Here is a 22,290-nt window from a genome sequence, read left to right as displayed (position 1 = left end):
GTGAAATCCCAGCAATTGCTAACGATCCTGTGCATTGTTCTACAGGATCAACTGCTAGACATTCACTCCAAGAATGAGAGACTCTTTTAGACACCACAGGCGCTTAGAAATACAGTGGGCATCTCTGGAATGCCACCATTTACCAGCAGCTACATACAGATTGTCATCGATTAAGGCCAGAAAGGATTGTGACGTTGGCAGGCCAGATGCCAGCTCTTGCCCAGGCTGCAGCTGGGAACTGACAAACTCATAGCTGGAGACCAGAGCAGGTCACTTGTTTGTTAGTTTTGCTGAAACCAGGTATTAGTCTTGTAAGAATGTATTTAGTGTTTAGACTCTACGAAATGGTTGTTCGTTGCTGCAGGCATTAATCTCACTTGTAATGTCTGTGGTCCATGCTACAAGAAAATATGAAAGTTTTGGTTTATAACTGAAAATGTTTGCTCTGAACTTGTGAACTCTGGCACGGGAATCATCCCCCCCCCAATCCATCCCCAAGGACTATCAAAATCAGATGGGCCATCAAAGATCATCACAATATAAAGGACTGGTTAATGGCCTTATCGCACCCACGGAGCAGTACATGCAGAAGGCCTCATCCCATCACTCTGAAGGCTGGAAGAGGGAAATAAAAATAGTAGATGTAAAGATTTTTTATCTTTTTGGCTGTTTGAACTATGACAGGGCTAGAGACACCAAACTGAAGCCAGAGATCCCCAGAGTTTACACCTGGGTCAGCGTTGAAGGACATTTGGAATTGACAGATCACTACAACTCTGTCACTCCTAGGATGTAAATGGTAACTCATTTGTGTGTATATGTTTGCTCGCTTTAACCGTGTAAATAACCTTTTTATTTCTTTTTCCTAGTTAATAAACCTGTACATAGTTTATTACAGGATTGGCTACAGTCATTGGCTTTGGTGTAAGATCTAGGGTTCCAACTGATCTGGGATAAGTGACTGGTCTCTTGGGACTGGAAGGAACCTGAATGTGGTGTGATTTTTGGTGTAAGTGACCAATTGTAACTAGGTCCAGTTTGTCTGGGTGGCAAGATAGACTGGAGAGTCTAAGGGGACTGTCTGTGACTCGATGGTAAGACTGATATAGTGATCCAGGAGTTCACATCTGTTCCTACCCTCGTGAAATCTATTTACAGAACACACCACCAGTTTGGGGTGCTGCCCTGTTTCTCACCATCTGCTCTGAGGTGGGCACTCAGTGCTGTGAGCTACTCCAGACAGCGTGACAGGGATCATGAGATCAAACAGTCTGACCTTCTGTAAAACAGCTGTATAGAGCCCAGTAACTTGACTTTGATATAAGCATAGCTTCCAGAAAGGATTCCAGTCGAGACAGGAAGACTTCAAGAGATGCAGAATGCACCATTTCCTTGGTAGCTTTTTCCAATGGTTAATCACCCTCATTGTTAAACCTGGGCCTTATTTCTGATGTGAATTTGAAATATTCAACAGCTCCCTCATATTGATGTGAAAGAAATATTCAACAGCTCCCTCATCTCCTGAGCACCATCCTCCCTGTGCACTGAAGGAGGCAGGAGCTGGGGGTAGGTGAGAATAATAGGATGTGTGCATACAATTAGACTGTGTCACAATGTATATGCACAAGGGAGGGGGGGCTGAATAAACATTGCATGGATAACCTTAACGCTGATATATTCTAATTTTTGAGCATTTGTCTTTGACTAAATAACACTGTTTAATTTTTAATTTTTTTTATGTAAGGTAAATATTAGAGCAGGTCGACAACCGAAAATTTTTCCTGTGAAGTATTTTGAATGCAGTATTTCAATTTTTAAACAGATCCACGATATTGGCATGTGGAAATGGGATGAAAATTTTTGTTTAGATTCCAGCTGAAATGTTGAGTCTTTTCAACTTTTGGAAAATGAAAAATTCAATTTTTCTTTTCAATTTTTGTGTTTACAGGTTTTCCCTCTTTCTATTTTTTCATCTTTTCTTCCATTGTAAATCGCTAGAAAAAAGTAAAGTGTAAGAAAGCAGATGAAAAATCTGTTTGAGTGTTTTTGAACTGGACAGGACAGAAAGTACTACTTTTTCTGTGGCATGCTACCAACATATCCTCAGGAACTCAAGTGAGAGAAGAGACATCGTTATTTTCAGCAGTTTATAATTCAGCCAAACCTGGAAGGAATTTCACTGCATTAAGGAAAGCAACTTCCCTGGTCCCAGCACTGACCCCTTCTCAAATTGAAAAGGCTGCTGCAATCAGTGAAGGCACAAGAGCTTCTCAAGAACGTGCCCGAGAATATTTTATAATAGAAAGTGTGAAGCAACCTTGATATCAGGAGTTGCTTCTAGCTCCCGCTCTAATTACCGTAGCAGTGATTTGGAGAAGGCTGGGGAAAATGAGTTGGTGACATTTATGAAACCTGAAGGACAAGTTGCTGCCCCTGCTCTGCTGCCGTGCGTAAGGACAGAGTTGCTTATGTTTTTACTGGAGAATCCAGGGCTTTCCAGGGTCACAATTATTATTTTATGATCATATTATTTACTTTAATTTTATTTTTAATACATTTATTATTATTATTATTATTATTATACGTGCTTTAGGATCTAGCTCCCCCTCCCTGTGCTGTGTCCTGAAGTTCCTCTGTTCTGGGGGCAGTGTCACACACTGACGGACAGGTGTCATTAATCAAGCATCTCTTCTGCACTTACCTGAGCAAACCACACCGGCATCATTGTCGTGTGAGCACGGAGAGGCCCCCAGGGCAGTAACAGAGCAATGGCCCAAATGGGTTTCGGTTCCTTTACAGTGAAATGTGTCTGTCCAGACAGAGCCAGTTCCCTTCCCAAAATACCCTCCTCCTGGGGCTGATACAGCGAAGCCGCAGTCAAGCTGATAACAGAGAACGTTGGCATCTGGTAAATCCCAGCGTGAGTCACAGAGGGTTCCCCAGGCACCAAGAACCTGGATCTCCACCCTCCCTGAGCACGCTGTGCTGCCGTTCACCAGCCGGAACCCTGTGTGCCCTGGGGAGAAGGGAGAAGGGGTTTAGAGAGGGAGCCTTTGAGCTATTTTATAGCAAATAGTTAAAGAAAGGAAAGTCGGGGGCATTTGACCCCTTTCTCATTATCTTGGATTGTTTGGGTTTTTGATCCAACCCTATTAAACCCAGCTTCCTACACAGCGAGATCAGTACATTGCTTCACCCTAATCTAGAATACACATCACTGGGATTTTAAAGACACTGAGCTGAATTCTTACATGAGCATGTGGCTCCGGCATCATTTGCGTGTGAGCATGTCTGATTCATTTGTGATATCCTGGGACAGGAAAACAGGAGAGACTCATTCCCCACACACTGGAATTCTTCAGCCCAGATCAGCCCTTGTCCTTCTCCAAAGTGAGCTCCTTCTGGGATAGATACAGCTATTCCACACTGTAGTTCATTACAGATAACATTAGCAACTTTGATATCAAAGCGTGTATCACAAACTGTGGTCCATGTGTTTCCATGTCTTATCTCCACACGTCCTGAGCAGGCACTGTCTCCTCCAACCAGCTGGGGCTCAATGTGTCCTAGAAAGTCAATGAAAATTACAAAAGGGGCCTTTTGGAGTTAGGGTGCTCCACTGGCACAAAACTTTGTTTTAAAACTCATTCTGGTTCAGTGGAAAAGTGAAGGAAGCAATAGAAATAAAAAGGCAATATATATAAAAAAAAGAAAAAGGAGGAATTAGATAGCAATCAATAAACATTAGAAATTATGGTATGTAGAAAACTGATAAGGGAAGCTAAAGACACAGGGTAAAATCCATGACTGGCAGGACTATGAACAGTAAAAAGGAGGTTTTTAAAGTATATTAGGAACAAACAAACAAATCCTAACAACTGTGTCAGCCCATTATAAATGGAGATGGTAAACTTGCTAATAATTTTGTAGAAAAGGCAGAGGTGTTCAATAAATATAGCTGGTTTTGGATAGAAGTAGGATATGTATTCATATCACGTGAAGAGGATGAACCACTCTCCATTCCATTGGTACCGAAGGGGGATGTTTAACAGCATCTATCAGCGATCAACATTTTTGTATATATATCAGCAGGCCTCAATAGCTTATAAAACCACAGAATAATAGAAATGTAGGGTTGGAAGGAACCTCAAGAGATCATCTAGGCCATCTCTTCCAGGCAGGTTTACGTATACCTAGGCCATCCCTGACAGACGTTTGTCTAATTTGTTGTGAAAAGCCACCAACGATGGGGATTACACAACTTCCCTTGGTACCATATTCCAGTATTTAGTTACCTTTATATTAGAAAGTTTTCCTAATATATAATCTGAATCTCCCTTGCTGCAATCTAAGATGATTAGGTCTGGTCTTGCCCTTGGTGGACATGGACAACAATTGACAAACAATCTTTCACATATTTGATGACTTATCAGATCCCTCCACTCAGTCTTCTCTTTTCTAGACTAAAAATGCCCAATTCTTTCAGCATTTCCTCATAGATCATGTTTTCTAAACCTCTTATTATGTTTGTTGCTCTCCTCTGGACACTCTCTAATTTTTCCACATCTTTCTTAAAGGGTGATGTGCAAAACTGGACACAATGCTCCTGCTGAGGCCTCACCAATGCTAAGTAGAGTGGTCTCCTGCATCTTACATCTTGTTGCTACAAGCCAGAATGATATGTCCCTTTTTTGTAACAGCACCACACATTTTGAATTTGTGATCCACTATAACCCTCAGATAATTTTCTGCAGTACTGCTGCCTAGTCATTGTGACATACTGTACCCCATGTAGCCCCCTGTACCCACATATTCACCACTATTACATGATTATGGTATGTTTTGTACAAAGTGTATCTTGTGAGGTATCATCTGAACAGTCATAATCTGTTGAGCATTACTGTCCTTTTGAATTGTATGTATTACCATTGTATATGAAATTATGAAGTTTTGCTACATGTTTGTTACTGAAATATATGTTGAGTGGGAAACACCCACAGCTAATCTTTCAGTGGCAGCAAAGGAGCAACTAACACAGCCACAAGACAGATTTACACCAGGACTAGCCAGCCATGTGTTGATGGTCCATTAAGAAGAATCCACTCTCCCAATAGCCCTTGCAGAGATTCCTTAAAGAGCGCATACACAAGGGGGGCTGCCTAGTCCCCATGATACAGCAAGGATTTTTCACCTGGAAGAAATTATAAATGAGGGACCATGACATCACCTTCACCTCTCTCCACCCCCATCTCAACACTTGGTAGATCATTTGGAAAACAAAGAGAAGCCTTCTTGAATAGGGGAGAAGGGATGGTCCTAGTGCTATCTAGTTAGTATACACTGTAGGCTGAATTCTGCCTGCAACATGTAGTATAGTGAGAGAGACTATTTGATTCAAATCTTGCTTAGCTTGATAAAGTTTAGGAATTAAACTATGATATTATTTTTTATTTCTTATGTAACCAATTCTGTTCTTTATGCCTATCACTTATAGACACTTAAAATCTATCTCTAGTTAATAAACCTGTTTTTATATTTTATCTGAATCAGTGTGGTTTTGATTGAAATGTTTAGGGAATCTCAGCTCAGGTTAACAAGGGCTGGCCCATATTCATTTTCTTTGATAAAATGACAGACATATGAGCTTGCACTGTTCAAGGGGGTCTTGAGCAGTGTAAGATGGTACATTAATAGGGTGCAAGGCTGGGGCTGGGGGGATTTGCTGGTGTCTCCCTGTGGATAGTTGATGGGGGGGAGGGATAGCTCAGTGGTTTGAGCATTGGCCTGCTAAACCCAGGGTTGTGAGTTCAATCCTTGAGGGGGCCATTTAGGGATCTGGGCCAAAAACTGGGGATTGGTCCTGCTTTGAGCAGGGGGTTGGACTAGATGACCTCCTGAGGTCCCTTCCAGCCCTGATATTCTATGAGGCTGTGAGAGCCAGCACATAACTGCGTGTGCCTTCACATGCTAATGGCTGTGTGAGAGCAAAGCCTTGAAGGGGTTGCTTGTCACTAGGGGAGCAGTATGAGACATACCCTGAGCTAGAGAGTAAAGGGGAAGCAGCATTTCCCCAGTCTAGGTTGTACCCCAGGGAATGTCTTCAAGGGTGAGGTGCAAAACTGGACACAGTACTCCAGTTGAGGCCTCACCAGTGCTAAATAGAGTGGGACAATTACTCCTGTGCCTTACATATGACATTCTTTTTAATACCAGCCAGAATGACATTTCCTTTTTTTGCAATAGCATCACACCTTTTCAATTTGTGATCCACTATAACCCGCAGATCATTTATGCAGTGCTGCTGCCTAGTCACTTATTCCCCATTTTCGTTTTTTTTTTTGCATTTGATTTTTCCTTTCTAAGTCTAGTACTTTGCATTTGTCTGTATTGAATTTAAACCTACCAAGTTCAGACTAATTCTCCAATTTATCAAGCTAATTTTGAATTTTAATCCTGTCTTCTAAAGAACTTGTGACCCCTCTCAGCTTCATGTCAACCACAAATTTTATAAGTGTATTCTCTACACCATCTGTGATAAAGGAAGAGGGGGTAGCTCCCTTTTATGGACACCCAGCCAGCCAGTTAGCTGTAAAATCCCTGTTGGTGTCTGTTCTCGGCTTGCTTTACCTGTAAAGGGTTAACAAGCCCACAGATGAAAGAAAAGGAGTGGGCACCTGGCCAAAAGAGCCAATGGGAAGGCTAGAACTTTTTAAAATTGGGAAAGAAACTGTCCCTTTGTCTCTTCTTCTCCCTGGGCTTCAGGGACATGGAGCAGCAATGCTATAAGCAGGAATGCTATGTAAGGGATTGAACCAGGGATGAAAAATTATCTTCCATACCTAGAAGAAATCATTTGGATAGGGAATGTTTAGATAAACGCGATCAGGTTTATTCTTTATTTTGGCTTATGGATTTCCTCTGTGCTAACCCCAGATGCTTTCGTTTGTAACCTTTAAGCAGAAACCCCAAGAAAGCTATTTTGGGTGCTTAATTTTTGGAATGGCTCTTTTAAAATCTAGCAAAAGCCTAAGTTCCAGATGCATTTTTTTTCCTTTTTGTTTTTAATAAATTTTACCTTTTTTAAGAGCAGGATTGGATTTTTGGTGTCCTAAGAGGTTTGTGCAAGTTGTTTGATTAGCTGGTAGCCACAGTTAATTTCCTTTGTTTTCTTTCTCAGCTCTTCCCCGAAGGGAGGTGGAGGGTGAAAGGGCTTGAGGGTACCCCACAGGGAGGAATTCCCAAGTGCTCCTTCCTGGGTTCAAGGGTTTTTTTTTTCTTTGTATTTGGGTGGTGGCAGCGTTTACCAAGCTAAGGTCAGAGAAAAGCTGTAACCTTGGGAGTTTAATACAAGCCTGGAGTGGCCAGTATTAATTTTTAAAATCCTTGAGGGCCCCCACCTTCTGCATTCGAAGTGCCAGAGTGGGGATTCAGCCTTGACACCATCATACAAGTCATTTATGAAAATATGGAATAGTACCAGACCCAAGAACACAGCGATCACAGAGAAAAGGGATAAAACAAGCGAACGCCCAAATTACTATGTCTTACCTAAAGCTCAGCATTTCCCTCAATACTTGGGCTAATTCAACTTATCCCGGGAACCCCTAATTCTGGGGACTGGGTTTCAGTCTCCATCCCTGCAGACCCTGCCTCTCCCCCTCTGTTCAAGAGGGTCCCCTTTTAACAATTCCAAAACTCTCTGTTTAAGATTTCCCACTTGAGAGACCCCTCCCAAACTAGGGGGGTTGTGCTCAGCTTGGTCAGAGGAAAAAGTTCAAAGGCCCTAACACCTGTATTGTTAGTTAAGTACCAGTGACTGTGTTCTCTGTAGCCATTATCTGCCTTCTTGGGACATGTGGGGAGCTCAGGCAGGGGTTATCCTTTGAACCCTGGTAGGAAATGTGAAAATAGCAGTAAAAGGGACTGAGGTACACAATATTCACAGAAATACAGATATAGCCCATGTTCTTTGCACGGGTCATAGTAGACGAAGACCTGAATGTGAGCTCCCAGTGTGATGTTGCTGCAAAAATGGCTAAGGTGATCCTTGGATGTATAAATGGGAACAATGAGTAGAGCTGGCTGAAATGCAGGATTTTAAAATTCCTGTGATCCAGAAATCCCCTTTAAATATTATTTTGTAAATTCCAACACATGAAATTTGCTCTCAGGAACCCCAACAGATGCTGACACTGACATTCTTGTCAGTTTCACCACTGCTAACCTCAGGACATGAATGTCAATTTCTCACATCCACTGCTGGGGTTCTAGGGCAGCCTCCTCATGCGGCCTGGCTTCCAGACCCCTGGACTTCCAGACTCCTTGGCCAGCTGGCAGCCTAAATAGGCAAATAGCCCAGTCTGGGACAATCTGCAAGTCCCTGGGACAGAGGAGCCCATCCCAGGACTTTCAGGCTCCCTGATGTAGACCCAAGCCTTGTTTAGAGATGGGGCTCCCAGGGCTTTCAGGTTCTTGTCCCATGGCAGAGAGCCTGAAAGCATTGGCAGGGCTACAGTGGCACTGCAGACCCGAAAAAGACCAGGGTCTCCAGTTCTGGGGCAGTCTGCACGATGAGGCTGCCCCAGACCTGCATACCATAGAAGACTGGGGTACCCAGCCCCAGGACAATATACATGGCAGATCTAACAGGAGCCCACCAGGGAAGCTGGCAGGGAACCATGAAGGTTTCCACCAGACCCTCCCTACTTGTTGTTTCAAGAAAGTTCACTGAACCCAGTTCACTTTCATGAGAAATTTTTTACAGGTTTCAGAGTAACAGCCGTGTTAGTCTGTATTCGCAAAAAGAAAAGGAGGACTTGTGGCACCTTAGAGACTAACCAATTTATTTGAGCATAAGCTTTCGTGAGCTTCATCAGATGAAGTGAGCTGTAGCTCACGAAAGCTTATGCTCAAATAAATTGGTTAGTCTCTAAGGTGCCACAAGTACTCCTTTTCTTTATGAGAAATTTTGAGTTCAACGTATTGGCATTTTCCATTGAAATACTGGTTCGTCGGATAATTTCCGACCAGCTCTATTAGGGAGGTCATTTTACCTCTGTACACAGCACTGGGGAGACCAATACTGCATCCCGTTTTAGTGTCCACATTTTAAGAAAGATGTTAAAAATTTGGAAAGGGAGCAGAGGAGAGCCACAATAATGATTCCGGGGCTTGAAAACGAGCCTTCCAGTGAGAGATTTATGGAGCTCCATCTGTTTAGCTTATCAAAAAGATGACCTAGAAGTGACTTGATTGCAGTGTATAAATACCTTTGCATGGACAAAACACTGCATACTAAAGGCCTTCTTAATCAAGTGGAGAAAGGCATAAGAAGAACCAATGGATGGAAGTTAAAGTCAGATAAATTCCTATTAGAGGTAAGGCATACATTTTTCACAGTGCTAGTGATGAAACATTGGAACAAACTACCAAGGGAAGCAGAAGATTCTCCACCTCCTGAAGTATTCAGAAGAAAACTGGATGCCTTTCTGGAAGATGTGCTTCAGCCAAACACAAGTTATTAGATTAAGTACAGGAGTGACTGGATTAAATTCCATAGCCTTTGTTACCCAGGAGGTCACACTAAAGCTCCCTTCTGGTCCTAAAATCTATACAGCTATGAATCAAAACGAAAGTTAAAGTTTGCAAAGAGAAGCATTCAAACATTCAGAATGCCAGACTTGTACTTACCATATTTAGTCCATTTTGTGACTCTGCGTTGTGATACTGTCTTTAATTACATGATTATATGCTATTTTTTCCACAGGACCCCCACCTTGTTCAGTGCACAGAAGAAATGGTGCTCACTGAATGGCTTCAATGAGTGTCCCGAGCCCTTATGTACTGCACACCATTTAAACTGAAATCCCACAACAGAATTGTTAATTTCCTCATGGGCTTTTCTATGGCGCTCATTTCTATACCACCTGAGTGCTTCACAAACATTAAAGAATGTTTCTTAACAACACCACTGGGAGGCAGGGAAGTGTTGTTATCTCCATTTTACATATAGGGAGCTGAAGCCCAGAGACACTATGGACAAAATTATCAAAAGCATCCACTGATTTTGGGTTGAGACCCCTAGGTCCTGGTTTTTCAGAGTACTTAGGCTTGTGCAGCACAGCTCCCACTGACTTCAGTTTACAGCAGTGAGTGCTCAGCACTTCTGCAAACCAGACCCCCCTGGTTACAAGTGGGCCACCCATAAAATGAGGAACACACAATTAATGACCACCTGTGAAATATTTGGTTTAAGCGACTTGCCAAGTATCACATAGGAACTCTTTGGCAAAGGCAGGGATAGAATCCAGTTCCCCAGGGCAGCATTCACCTGCCTTAACAAGATATCGTCCTTTCTCTTTCTGCAATCCCCTGCCTCACACACAGCACACTACACAGTTTCTGCAACAAATGAGGCAGGGGTCCTATAGACAACAGCCTCCTTCACTCCACAGCCCTGATTCAGAGTAGTGTCTATGCTGTGCACTGAGTGTCTATTCCCTCCCTGTCCCAATTTCTCTCCCCACACCAGTATCCAGGGGTCCCATGGAGCAAATAGCAAGTTATCATGTAATGAAAGACTGTATCTTAATGCATATGTACAGATGGGCCAAAATAAAGTGGCAAAGACAACTTTAATTCTGCCATTTCCTTATTTTTCTATGGTTCAACTTTGCAAACTTAATGTTCCTTACAAGTAATGTTTTGTGCATAATTCCCTGGATTTAAAAAAGAAGCAAACTGAAAAAATCAGATTTCCAAGATGCGGAATCATGTTGACACCCAGGTGGGTCATCAGGAGGGTTGGAACACAACCTCTGACCTTTGAGCTTTAAAATGGGAGTAGATCAAAGCACACTAGGGAACTGTCAGTGCGCGAGCATGGACCACATGGACACTTATTATGCAACAGATTTACCCCCCAGCTTGCCACAAACTAAATGTTCATGTAGATCTGCTCTCAGCGTCCCCCACCCCACCCTGGCTGCTTATTCCAGTCTTGTTGCCCAGTTAGTCTTAGACTCCCCCGACACCCTGGCTCCTCATCTGGTCTGTCTCTCCTCACCCACCCCCAGTTCCTCCCCACTGGTTCCCAGTCCCAGACTCCTCACCCAGTCAGTCCCAGTCTCCCCCAGCTCCCAATCTCCTTGCTCAGCAAGTCACAGTTTCTATCCCCAACTCCCTGTTCTATTTACCCTGCCTAGCCACTGATATTCTCTTCCCCCTTCCCTCCTCCCTGTCCTAGTCTCCTTGCCCAGCCAGTCCCCATCTCTCCCTTTCCCTCCCTGTCCCAGTTTCTCTCCCCACACCAGTATCCAGTCTTGGAATCCCCTCAGCCCCCGCCACCCCACAGGCTCCTTGTGCCAATCTACTCTCCCCCTCTAGCCCCAGTCTGGTTCTTGCCCCTTCTGCATTCAATTCAGGAGGCTTCCTCTCTGCACAGCCTGGGCCCAATAGCAGAAGACAGTCTCCCTGGGACAGGGGGCCGGGAGTGAATAGATGAGCCTGCACTCTGACCACTTAGACGCCAATTAGTCCCCCAAAGAAAGTAATTAGATAAGAAGGCTGGTGGGCTGGGTGGGATAAAGAGCCAAGTAGCCCATGAGCCCAGATCTAATAAAGTGGCCCAGGAAGGATGCCCCAGAGAGAAGAGAGAGAGGGAGAACAGGGCAAGCTGAGCCCAGTCACTGAAAGGCCTCGGGGAAGGGAGATCTCTCCTCTCCTCAGGTCCTGACGAGGGGGCCAAACACAGAGGATATTGTACACAGACCGTTGCGTGTGGACTACAGCGTTATTGGTCGAGCTAACTCAAAATCAATGGCACGGTCAATGCACAACTAGTGGAGTCTGTGCCGTTTCTGCAGGGTAAGAAGACAGGCGCAAGGGCACGTCCTGGTGCATTCCCTCATCTCAGTTCTGGCGCCTGGTGTCACTCTCGCCCACAGCAGCCAGGAGCAAATCTTCAGGGAAAGTCTCTGTCTCCCTGCAATCCCCTGCCTTATTGCCTATGCACCTTCCCACTGCTGCAACCAGTGAGGCTGTGGGCCTCCAGACAACAGCCTCCTTCACTACTCCGCCTTGATTCATTCCCAGGGCACCATCCAGCCTGTGCACTGATTGTGGCAGGGACCTTGGCGGAGGAGAACATTTTGGCAAAGTTTGGTATTAATCCAACCGGAAATGAGAAGTGAAAGCTGGAAGAGAAGGGGTTGAGACAGACAAGGTGGCTGAGGTAATACCTTTTATTGGACCAGCTCCTGTTGGTGAAAGAGACAAGCTTCTCAGCTTACACACAGCTCTTCTCTGTCAGATCAAAAGCTTGTCTCTCTCCAACAGAAGTGGGTCCAATAAAAGATATGACCTCACCCACCTTGTCTCTCTAATATCCTGGGACTAACCCGGCTACAACAACACTGTATATACGAGGATCACTGTCACTTTTTGGAAGAAAAAACAAGGAGTCCGGTGGCACCTTAAAGACTAACAGATTTAAGGAGCCACCAGCCTCCTCATTGTTTTTGTGGATACAAACTAACATGGATACCCCTCTGATACTTGACCCTTTTGGGAAAGTTTTCTAGTATTCTGCCAGGACAGCATCTCTCAAAAATCGCTTGGTGCAGAAACGTCACAGCTCCCGTATGGGTTTGTTCTCAGTGATATCTAGTGCACAGGGCTAGTTTGTAGACGGCTGGCTGGTTATTTCTGGAATAATTCTGAATGGTCCCAATCCTGAGTCCTTTATTCTGTTTCTACTCAGTCTGTACAAAGCAAACTCACATTACAGTCACTGGCTGATTGCCTGAGTAAGGAACCCTGGTTTGGTCCTATGACCTGGCCCTGCACCTCTACCCAGGGAAGATGGGGCTTAGTGACAGGAATGGACATAACTATACGGGCCATGGAAAGACTCCTCCTCCTCTCCAGCCTTCAGCTCGGGGGTGGGGAACAACCCTCACTTTATTCCCACTGCAAAGGTGCAGCTCCAGCGGAGACGCAGCGGCCGTTTTACAGAAAGGTGCACAGACGGGACGTCTGCTCTGATACCCCTTGGTTCGTGTGCAGCTCCCTCCTCCTGCTGAGGTTCAGAGGAGCGGGACGCCCTGCTGGGCACTTGCTGGGTGGGCAGCACCAGGCATTGAGCCGTTGTTAGTACCAGGTTAGGGGGGTTACATCTGCAAGAGCCCACTGTATTTTACATCTGCAGAGTTTCAAAGTCCTGGCAATGAAGCGCCTTTTTACTAAGTCTTTTCTCCGATCTTTTTCTTTTATTTTTAAAGACTAGGAAAGTGCATAACCCCCCCCCCACCCCCGCTACTACCCCTCCCCCCATGTTAAGAGATTTTCAAGGTTTGTCATTGAAACACTCAAAATCCAAGAAAGGGCCAAGATTAAACACAACCCTTAGCCACCATCGCCAGGGGGAGCTGCTAAAACTTTTGGAACTATAGGAAAATATTCTACTCTTCCCTGTGCTATATTCAGAGGAAGGTATTACTCCGACCAAATGTTAAGAGAAGAGTTTAAAATAAAATTTCTAAGGGGCCTGTAGTTGTAACGTTAACTATTGAGTCACAACAAATGTCTCCATAATATGATACTCTCTAGGCCAGATCTACAGGGTATCAGAGATTTTGTAATTTTCTGTTACTGGTTGGTCCAAAACATGAAAAGTAACAAAACAGGCTGGGGTCGGGGGGGTGCTCTGAGCTAACTCTAATTCCAGTCAAGCCAGGAGGATCCTCCCTTTCCCTGGTCACTCTATGAGGGGGGGTCAGAATGTTCATAAATGCCCCACCCTCTGTGCATCCCCCCAGCTCCTTTGGCTGGGCGTCTGGGTCTGGATTTGAGTCTAAGGGTAACATTTTCAAAAGTGCCTTAGGGGTTTATGTGCCATTTTCAAAAATGACTCAGGATCAGATTTCAAAGGGCATTCAGCTGCCTGGAAATGCACAAAGGTGCCTAGTGGGATTTTCCAAAACTCCTGGGAGTTTGGCACCAGGCACATTTGAAAATCCCACTGGGCACCTATCTGCAGGTTTAGACACCTAAATATCTTTAAAAATCTTGCCTGTAGGCACTTAGGTTCAATCGTCTTATTCAAAGTAAATGCCAGTTGGGCACCAAACTCTTGTTGGACTTTTTGGAAATCCCAATGGAAAATCATAAAGAAAAGTTTTAAACAGACGTTAATGGCTATAGATAAACAGACACATTATTGGGAAACAGGCAAGTTTGCTAATTCGATGATTTTCTTTAAAATTTTCCTTGACGATGGCTAAGTTTCCCAAATATTTTCCCTCCAAAATGGCAGCTGCCAACTGCAGCCACAGGCCCCTGAGGGGCAGACAGTCCGAGCACTGCTAGTGCCCTCATGAACAACTGCATCCTAAAGAAACCTTCAGCCCTGCAGAGCAGGAAGCTCCTGGCTGGGTCACAGATCTCTCCCAAATGAGCCCTGACCCACTGGCCACAGGTCTCCCTGTCACTGACTCATATTCAGAAAACAAACTGCAAAATGGGAGCCATTCAAAGGGAAAGGAAAGACGTGGCATTGAAACAACTGGAAATGATATAACAAAAATGCTTCACAGTCACACAGGGGGATCCTCAGTGGCCAGAGACATGAACAGTAATAATTATAGTTCAGTAATAAAAATAATGACAGGGCTTGCTCTGGCTTTTGTTCATTTCTCATTAGGGTGACAGGCACACGACGCTCTCTGAGTTCAAGCCCTTTTGTCTCAGGGGATTTGCCTTTCAGGACTGAGCTGGCTGATTCTTACCTGAACAGGTCACTCCAGCATCCTCTGCATGATTGCAGTCACTCTTACCCCATCCCTCGTTCCCGCAGTGCCAGAGAGCAGACTCAGTACCATGACAGGCAACTTCATCCAGCCAAATTTTTCCAGATCCTGGTCCAAATGGAGCCAAGCCAGGGGCACTGACAGCAACTCCACATCCCAACTGCTTACAGACAACTCCAGCATCTGCCATGTCCCAGCTATCATCACACACCGTCCCCCACTGATCCTGGTGTTTAACCTCCACTCTTCCGGCACAGGGGCTGCCTCCATCAACCAGCCTCAGCTCATCGGCGCCTTCAAAGACAGACACAGAGCAGGTCAGAGCGAGCAGGGACCCCCCTCCCCAGCGTTATCACAGCAGAATCCGCACCCAGCAGCAAGGGATCCGCGCCCAGAGCCAGGAGAATGGGACATGCCCAGAGCTGCCTCATGGCTCCACCTGATCCCATCTCAGGGCCTCACACTCGGAGCTGTCAGTGCTGCAGCTCTCGCAATTTTATCCCCACTCTGGCGATTTGGGGTGTTTTTACCTGTCTCGTGAGAACACGTTGGAAGGTGCCAACTCACTGAGTTTCCCTTATTCCAAATGGTGCCATCTCCTGTCACTGTCACTGGGGCTGAAGCCAGCAAGATGCTGCAGTGACGGGTTGGATCACAGAACCCCCCTGGGAGCTGCCACCTGATGTGACCAGACTACTTCTGCCCATGCTTTCCCTGCCAGTTTGGGACTCAGCACCCTGTCTTGCTGAGCCAGACACACCAGTCTGCTCCAACACAGACCCAGGGTCTGAACCACATGCCCCAAACTGCAAGCTTAACTAAGAGCAGCTTACAGAAGTTTGCCTGTCCTTGACACTCAGATGCCCAACTCCCAATGGGGTCCAAACCCTAAATAAATCCATTTTACCCTGTATAAAGCTAATACAGGGTAAACTCATAAATTGTTCACCCTCTATAACACTGAAAGAGAGATATGTACAGCTGTTTGCCCCCCCCCCAGTATTAATACATACTCTGGGTTAATTAATAAGTAAAATGTGATTTTATTAAATACAGAAAGTAGGATTTAAGTGGTTCTAAGTAGTAACAGACAGAATAAAGTGAATTACCAAGCAAAATAAAATAAAACATGCAAATCTAAGCCTAATACCGTAATAAAACTGAATACAGATAAAAACCTCATCAGTTCCAGGACGCTCTCTTTTACAGACTAGTCTCCTTCTAGTCTGGGTCCTGTAGTCACTTCCACCCCTTGTAGTGACTGTCCTTTTTTCCAGTTTCTTTCAGGTATCTTTGGGGGTGGAGAGGTTCTCTTTAGCCAGCTGAAGACAAAATGGAGTTTCGGAGTCACCTGGGCAACTCACATGTCTCTGCACGACTGAGTTCCTTACCAGCCAATCCACATTCCTGGGAAAGCCCAGATGAGGATTAATGTCTCCAAGTTCATTGTTGTCTTAAGGGCTTCTTGATTGGGCACTTACTGAGAATAGACCAACTGCTTCACTAAAACCTACTCAGAATCAAACAAGTATGCAGCCAATATTCATAACTTCGAATACAAAAATGATACATGCATAAAAATAGGATGAATAGATTCAGTAGCTCATAACCTTTACAGAGATATGTTACATGGCATATGTAGCATAAAACGCATTCTAATTATGTCATATATACATTCATAAGTATATTTCCATAAAGCCTGATGGGGGGCACCATCACAGCCGCCATCTCCCTACAGTCTGTCGGCATGTGGGAGTGAGGCCGCCCTGGGTAAAGCTGGCTGCCACTTCCCACTAAAGCCCACTGGGAACACGGCTGTCTCTGTGTGGCTGAGGGGGCTGGAGAGGACCCAGGGACCGTGATGGGCAGCAGAGACCCTGTGAAAGGAGGATGGGGAGAGTGAGGGGAGCAGGGCACTGGGGGGACAGGAGGCAGATTCAAGGGTTGCAAAGGAATGGGGTAAAGACGATGAGTCAGCCAGAGGGAGCGGTGGGGAGGGGGTTCTGGCAGAAGGGGAGGAAAGATGGTGGGGAAGGGAGAGTGTCTGGAGCAAGGGGCAGAAGGGACAGAGGGGAGGAGGTTCTGGAAAGGGTGGTAGGAAGGGGCAGGAGCGAGGAGGTGGGACTGAAGTGGGGGGCAGGAAGGAGGTTAGAAAGCAGGGGCAGGAGGGAGAAGTGGGGAGGGGAGGGGTGTCTGCATTGGGAGTTAACAGGGAGGCAGGAAAGAGAGTCAGAAGGGAGGGGAGGGGACAGGGATCTGAAATTGGGGCGGGATGGAGCACAGGGTGGTCTGGAGTGGGGAGCAGGGAGCATGGGGCTGGAGGGGGTTATTAAGCAGGGGGCAGGAGGGAGGGGAGGAGAAGGGGGTTTAGAGAAGGGGGTCTGCATGGAGAGAGGAAGGGGTCTGGAGTGGGGGACAGGAGTGAGAAGTGAGGAGGGGATGAGGAATCAGGGACAGGAGGGAGAAAGGGGAAGGGGGAGAGAGGGGGCAGAAGGAGGCATTGGGGAGAAGAGGGGGTCTTACAAGGGGGAAAGAGGAGGAAGGGGTGGGGAAGGGTGAACTTGTGGGGGAAGGAGGGAGGGGGTTTGAAGCAGGGCAGCAAGAGGGTGAGGAGGGGAGGGGTGTGGAGCAGAGGATGGGAGGGAGCGGAGGGAGACTGGAGCAGGGGCACATGCAGGAGTATTGGGGAGGATGGAGGACTGGGGATGGAGTGGGGGGGTCTGGTGCCAGTGGACAGGAGGTAGGGGAGGGGTTGTGGGGAAGGGGGACAGGAAGGGAGTATTGGGGAGGCGAACGGAGTCTGGAGTAGGCAGGGGATGGGATCAGGAGTGGGAGGGGGCAGGAGCGAAGGAGACATGGGCAGGAGAGAGTAGGGGTCTCTAGAATGGGGGCAGTGCTTCCCGGTCTCAGGTGGAGAAGTTGCAGGGGCAGTGTGGGGTGGAGGAAGTCAGGGAAGTGTTGCTGTTTGCAAAAGGCTAAACCAAACCTGTCGTGTTATGGTGACATAATTTATGTGAAGGGTTAATGTCAGATCAGAGTGAAGGTCTCCAGTATCTCTGTCTGTAACTCGCCCCTGAACAGTAACAGAAGTTCTGTGTGTGAGTGTGAACCATGCTGCATGAATTAGCTCAGTGGCTGTCAAGCTATTTCCCAGCCAGCCCTTCGTCTGTCAGAGGAACTGAACCAGGAGGGAGAGCGAAGGCAGTGCTGGGCAATGGATGGCAGTTCCAGGTCTCAGGGGTGAGAGGAGGGTAAGCGCAGTCTCCAGCTGAGCAGCCGGGGGAGTCGTGCAGTTCGGGAGCACTAAAGGGTGACTTTTCAGCCTGCGATTCTCACCCCCGCGCTGGCAGAGGAGTAGAGGGGGTTTCTACAGTCCAAAGATGGATGGAAAAATGAGACTGGATTTTTTTTTATCCTCGCAACTTTTGTTCTGTGGCGCTTGGCATTACAGCCTTGTGCTCCCTAACGGAGCTTCCTCTCCCCACCTGCCCCACACATTTCTCTCTTCCACCGGTCTCTTCCCGCCCTCCTCCCCTGGGCTCTTCCCCCTCCTCTTCTCCCCTTTCTACCTGGCCTCTCCGCCCTGCATGTACAGGCTGCTCCTTCCCCAGATGAGCAGCAGACTCTGCCCCCGCTCCCTGCAAGCTGCTTTTCTCCCAGTAGCTCTGAGTTCCACCCCCTGCCCCCAGTTGTCTCTAGAGTTGTTTGTATCTGTGGGGGTTGTGGAGAGGCAAAGCTGGCTGCTGGAAGGGAGGCAGTTCACAGGGAATGTGAGGATGGGCCACTGCCTGCCACACAGTCCTGGGATATTGGCTGGGAGAACTGGCCCCCAGGACAGGGTGTGAAGAGCCAGGACCGTCCCTGAGACTGGGAGCAAGTATGGGCATCATTACAATGCCCAGGAGTTACGGCTACATGCAGAGTTCCACTGTGAGCCCTGGAACAGGCTGGTTGCAGCGGTGGATGGCTGAGCCAGGGACACCGTGTTTATGGAGCCTCCTTGGAGCTGAGAGAACAGTGCAGTTCACACCAGTACATGGCCAGACCATCCTGCTCCTTTAATGCCAAGCAAATAGAAAATGCTCACTTTGCTGCAATCCACAGGGGTGTTTATTCAGGTACGGCTCACTTCAGTGCAGTCCCACAGGCAACCCATGGGGCCTGGTCTGCACTGAGAAAAATAGGGGCTTTTTTTCAATGGATTTAACTCAGTGATGTTCACTCGTGGCAGGACTCAAGGCTGTAACACTGCTCTAGCTAAGTTCTATTTCCCTGCACCCAGTAGAAACTAACAACAGCTGTCAGTTTCCTTGCTCAGAAATCCCACAGCCTGCCCCTCCAGCAAGCTTCAACTGGCTTTCTTTCCTTTCTGCTTCCAAGATCCCGGTCACAACTCCTTCTATTGGCTTCTCCCCCAACAGACACAGTCTGACGCCAGTATCCTAGCACCTGCTTTGGCAACAGTGGAAACCCCTGGCTTAGCTCTGCCCTGCCCATGTGCCCAGTGCCTTTGGCAGTAGCCCCCACTGTTTGCAGCTGTTTTTACTACAAAAAGGATCTTGATTGCTCCATCTGTTGAGCCTAAAAGAGAGTTCTCGTCCTGCCATTGGCTTTCATTCATTGTCTTAGGATCAAAGATTCCCCGATGGCAGCCATCAGCACCTTTCTGGATAACAATCACATTTACATACTGCACCTATCATATACTGGCTACACCTCTGTGGCCCAACTTGGAATAATGACCCCACCCAGCACTCTGAACAATGGGGAAGTTCAGATCTGGGTCTGGGAGTGAAACCTGCCGCTTTGGCCCACCCCTGATATTTTCTCATTTGTTTGCCTGGACCCCACATCATTTTACAAATTTGTTTTCCCGCACAATGTAAAGAGGTCAATAATTGTGAAACACAATCTTCTGGCAAAGACTGACCTGGCCTCTGCTCAGGGAGGAGGATTCGGGCACTGAGGGAAAGGGAAAGCTACATGGTGATATCCCCTATATTGTATACCACCCCCCAACACACACATCACTGTGTCTGTGTTCATGTGAAGAAAACTCAAATTTCCCATAGAAAATAAAAAATATCAAAGGGATGATACACATTTCCTAAGCAATCCAACAAAAATGCATTGAGCTGAACATGTGCTTGGCATCACTATATGACACCATCCCACAATCATGCAGCAATTTATCCCGCATGTGGTCATAATTGTCCATCCCCTGCAATGTCAGTCTGATCAGCAGAAGTCACCACAGAATTCCATGCTTCCCGGTCATGTACAGCTGTGTCATGGGCTCTAATCCCAGCACATTATATAGGAACTTCTTGGGAATCTGAAATATAAACTCGAAGTCACCTGCTAGATGGTTGGTTTTGTCAGGATTTTCTGGGTACCAGCCCCCTACTCAACGCACAGTGACTGAGCTGTCTGTGAAATATACATCAGGGCAGGTTCTTCTCGAAGACAATAATTGAGACTGATCGTGCTGATTGTCAAGGTCAGGGTCAGTTTCTCAGGCTGGCGCAGCAGCACATCGGGTTCCCATGAACCAGCTACTGCTGAGCAGTTCACTGCCCTGCCAGACACATGGATCATTCTCGTGCTGCTAACACCAGCCCAGCAGGTTCCAATCACTGCATTCTTTGAATCATATCTGGGTCCCACATTCAATTTGAATCCTATTGCTAATCAGTTTTGGAGTCTTTGGGCCAGATTCACTCCCTAAGACGCACCAGCACATGCTGATGTACCTCATGATCTGCTCCCCCCTCCCCCATTGCTGTTAAGTCTTTCTGGAGCTGGGTTCACGGGATGGCAAGGAGCCTGCAGCCCCCTCTATGCTGGAGGAATGAGAGCAGCCCTGAAACTGGGCAGGGGCGGCCTTGAGGGAATGAAACCAATGTGGCCGTGAGTGGCCCTGATGCAGCACCTCTGCCATGCAGCTTGTGCTGGTCGGGCTTCTCTTCCCTCCAGCTAGGATTCAAAGCTTCTCTGCTCCAGCAGAAACCCTGGGGGACGGAGGCAGGGCTCCTGTAGGATAAATCTTCCTGCTGGCAGAGCTTCTGATACCCCCATGGGAACAGGGCATTGCACACTGCACCCCAACACATGCACACCCCCCTTCTATGGGAGGAATCAGCTCTGAGTTTATTTGGATAAATCCTGCTCACTTCAAAATTGCAAAACTTCTATTGGCTTCAGTGAGTGAATGGGGCAGTGAGGAGCCAGGACTTGGCCCTTGCAGCTGTTGGATTCTGGACCAAGACTGTTGGCACCTGGACGACATGGATAACACACTCAAATCCCAGCAGCATGAATTGACCATTTCAACAGGAACTCAGCTAGCCACATACCTCCAGAAACTCCTTCCCACCCCTTTCTCATTATGTGACGCACGGCCTGGGTCCTTCCCACCCCCAACCCCCAAACGAGTGTCTTTTGCAGTGTGCCCAGAAGGTCAACAAATTTGGGCTATTTTGGCCCAAACAGGATAACAAGTTTCAGAGTCCTGGAGGCCTCACAGAGAACACCCTGCCAGCCACCCCTCTCCTTTATAAAAAGGGGGAACCAGCTCAGGTGTCCCTGCTAACCACAGCTGTGTCCGTATGGCAAGGGGAGAGAAGTGATCCCTCAGAGAGGCCGGTTGCAGGCCATTAAGGACTTTATAAATTCTAACCAACACCTTAACCTCCACCCAGAGCTGGGCAGCCAGTGCAGATCCTGCAGCACGGCTGTAACATGCTCCTAGCATGATGTCCTGCTCAGTGAGTTGCTGCCATTTTCATCAGCTTCGTTCTCTAAATGGTTCTAAGGTGCAGCCCCACATTAGAGTCATTTGAATAGTCCAATCTCAAGGTTACAAACGCCTTGATAACAGTGGCAAGGTCTAATTCCGAAAAGAAAAGTAATAACGTCCAAGCCAGGTACCGATGGTAAAAAGCTGACTCTAAAAGTTACCACCCTCGTTCCAGTTGACCCAGCTCCCCTGGTGAAGCACAGAGGAGACTTACCTGCTGTGTCCTGAAATGAGAGGAGAAGAAGCCACAGCACCGGAGTGGAGAGATGTCCCTTCATTGCCAGCCTGACTTGCTGTCACCTCCTCTCAATACTCTGGCTGCACTTAAACACCTGCCAGGGCTCCTCTGTGTCTGACAAGTGACAACAAAGCAGTGGAAGGGAAATATATAGATTCAGAGGCTGGCATCAGCTGCGCGAAGGAACCAATAGCAAATCCATCTGCCTTTTTAGTTATGATCAGTGGTTTTATCTGTGAATGTATGAAGCTAAAACATCCAATAAAACTCAAAAGCAACAAACATCACCATATATGAGTGATGAGCCCCCTCCTGACGTCAGGTTTACCACAGCCTCAGATCATCGGGTAACCCCCAATCTCCGGAGCCGGAAGGAAAAGTTCTGCACAAACTGTAGCCGTGCTGTTTCTCGCCCTGATAGATTCTATATCATATTAAACATGAAC

General features: G+C 46.8%; 1 protein-coding gene across 1 annotated transcript in view; it reads right to left on the bottom strand.

Moving 5' to 3' along the window:
• Positions 1–21,957, bottom strand: part of LOC141974938 (antigen WC1.1-like) — a 34,755-nt gene extending 12,798 nt beyond the window's left edge. Inside the window, exons 1-4 of the mRNA XM_074935005.1 lie at positions 21,821–21,957; positions 14,787–15,101; positions 3,252–3,566; positions 2,702–3,016 (exon numbers count right to left, since the gene is read on the bottom strand). Coding sequence (XP_074791106.1) covers positions 2,702–3,016; positions 3,252–3,566; positions 14,787–15,101; positions 21,821–21,884 — 1,009 coding nt within the window. The 5' untranslated portion in view covers positions 21,885–21,957. The remainder of the gene's footprint in view (positions 1–2,701; positions 3,017–3,251; positions 3,567–14,786; positions 15,102–21,820) is intronic.
• Positions 21,958–22,290: the final 333 nt, after the last annotated feature.

Source organism: Natator depressus, chromosome 1 (assembly GCF_965152275.1).
Source record: "Natator depressus isolate rNatDep1 chromosome 1, rNatDep2.hap1, whole genome shotgun sequence".
In the NCBI taxonomy this organism is placed as follows: Eukaryota; Metazoa; Chordata; order Testudines; family Cheloniidae; genus Natator; species Natator depressus.
Note: the sequence above shows the minus strand (reverse complement) of the source record. Positions and strands in the feature narration are given on the sequence as shown.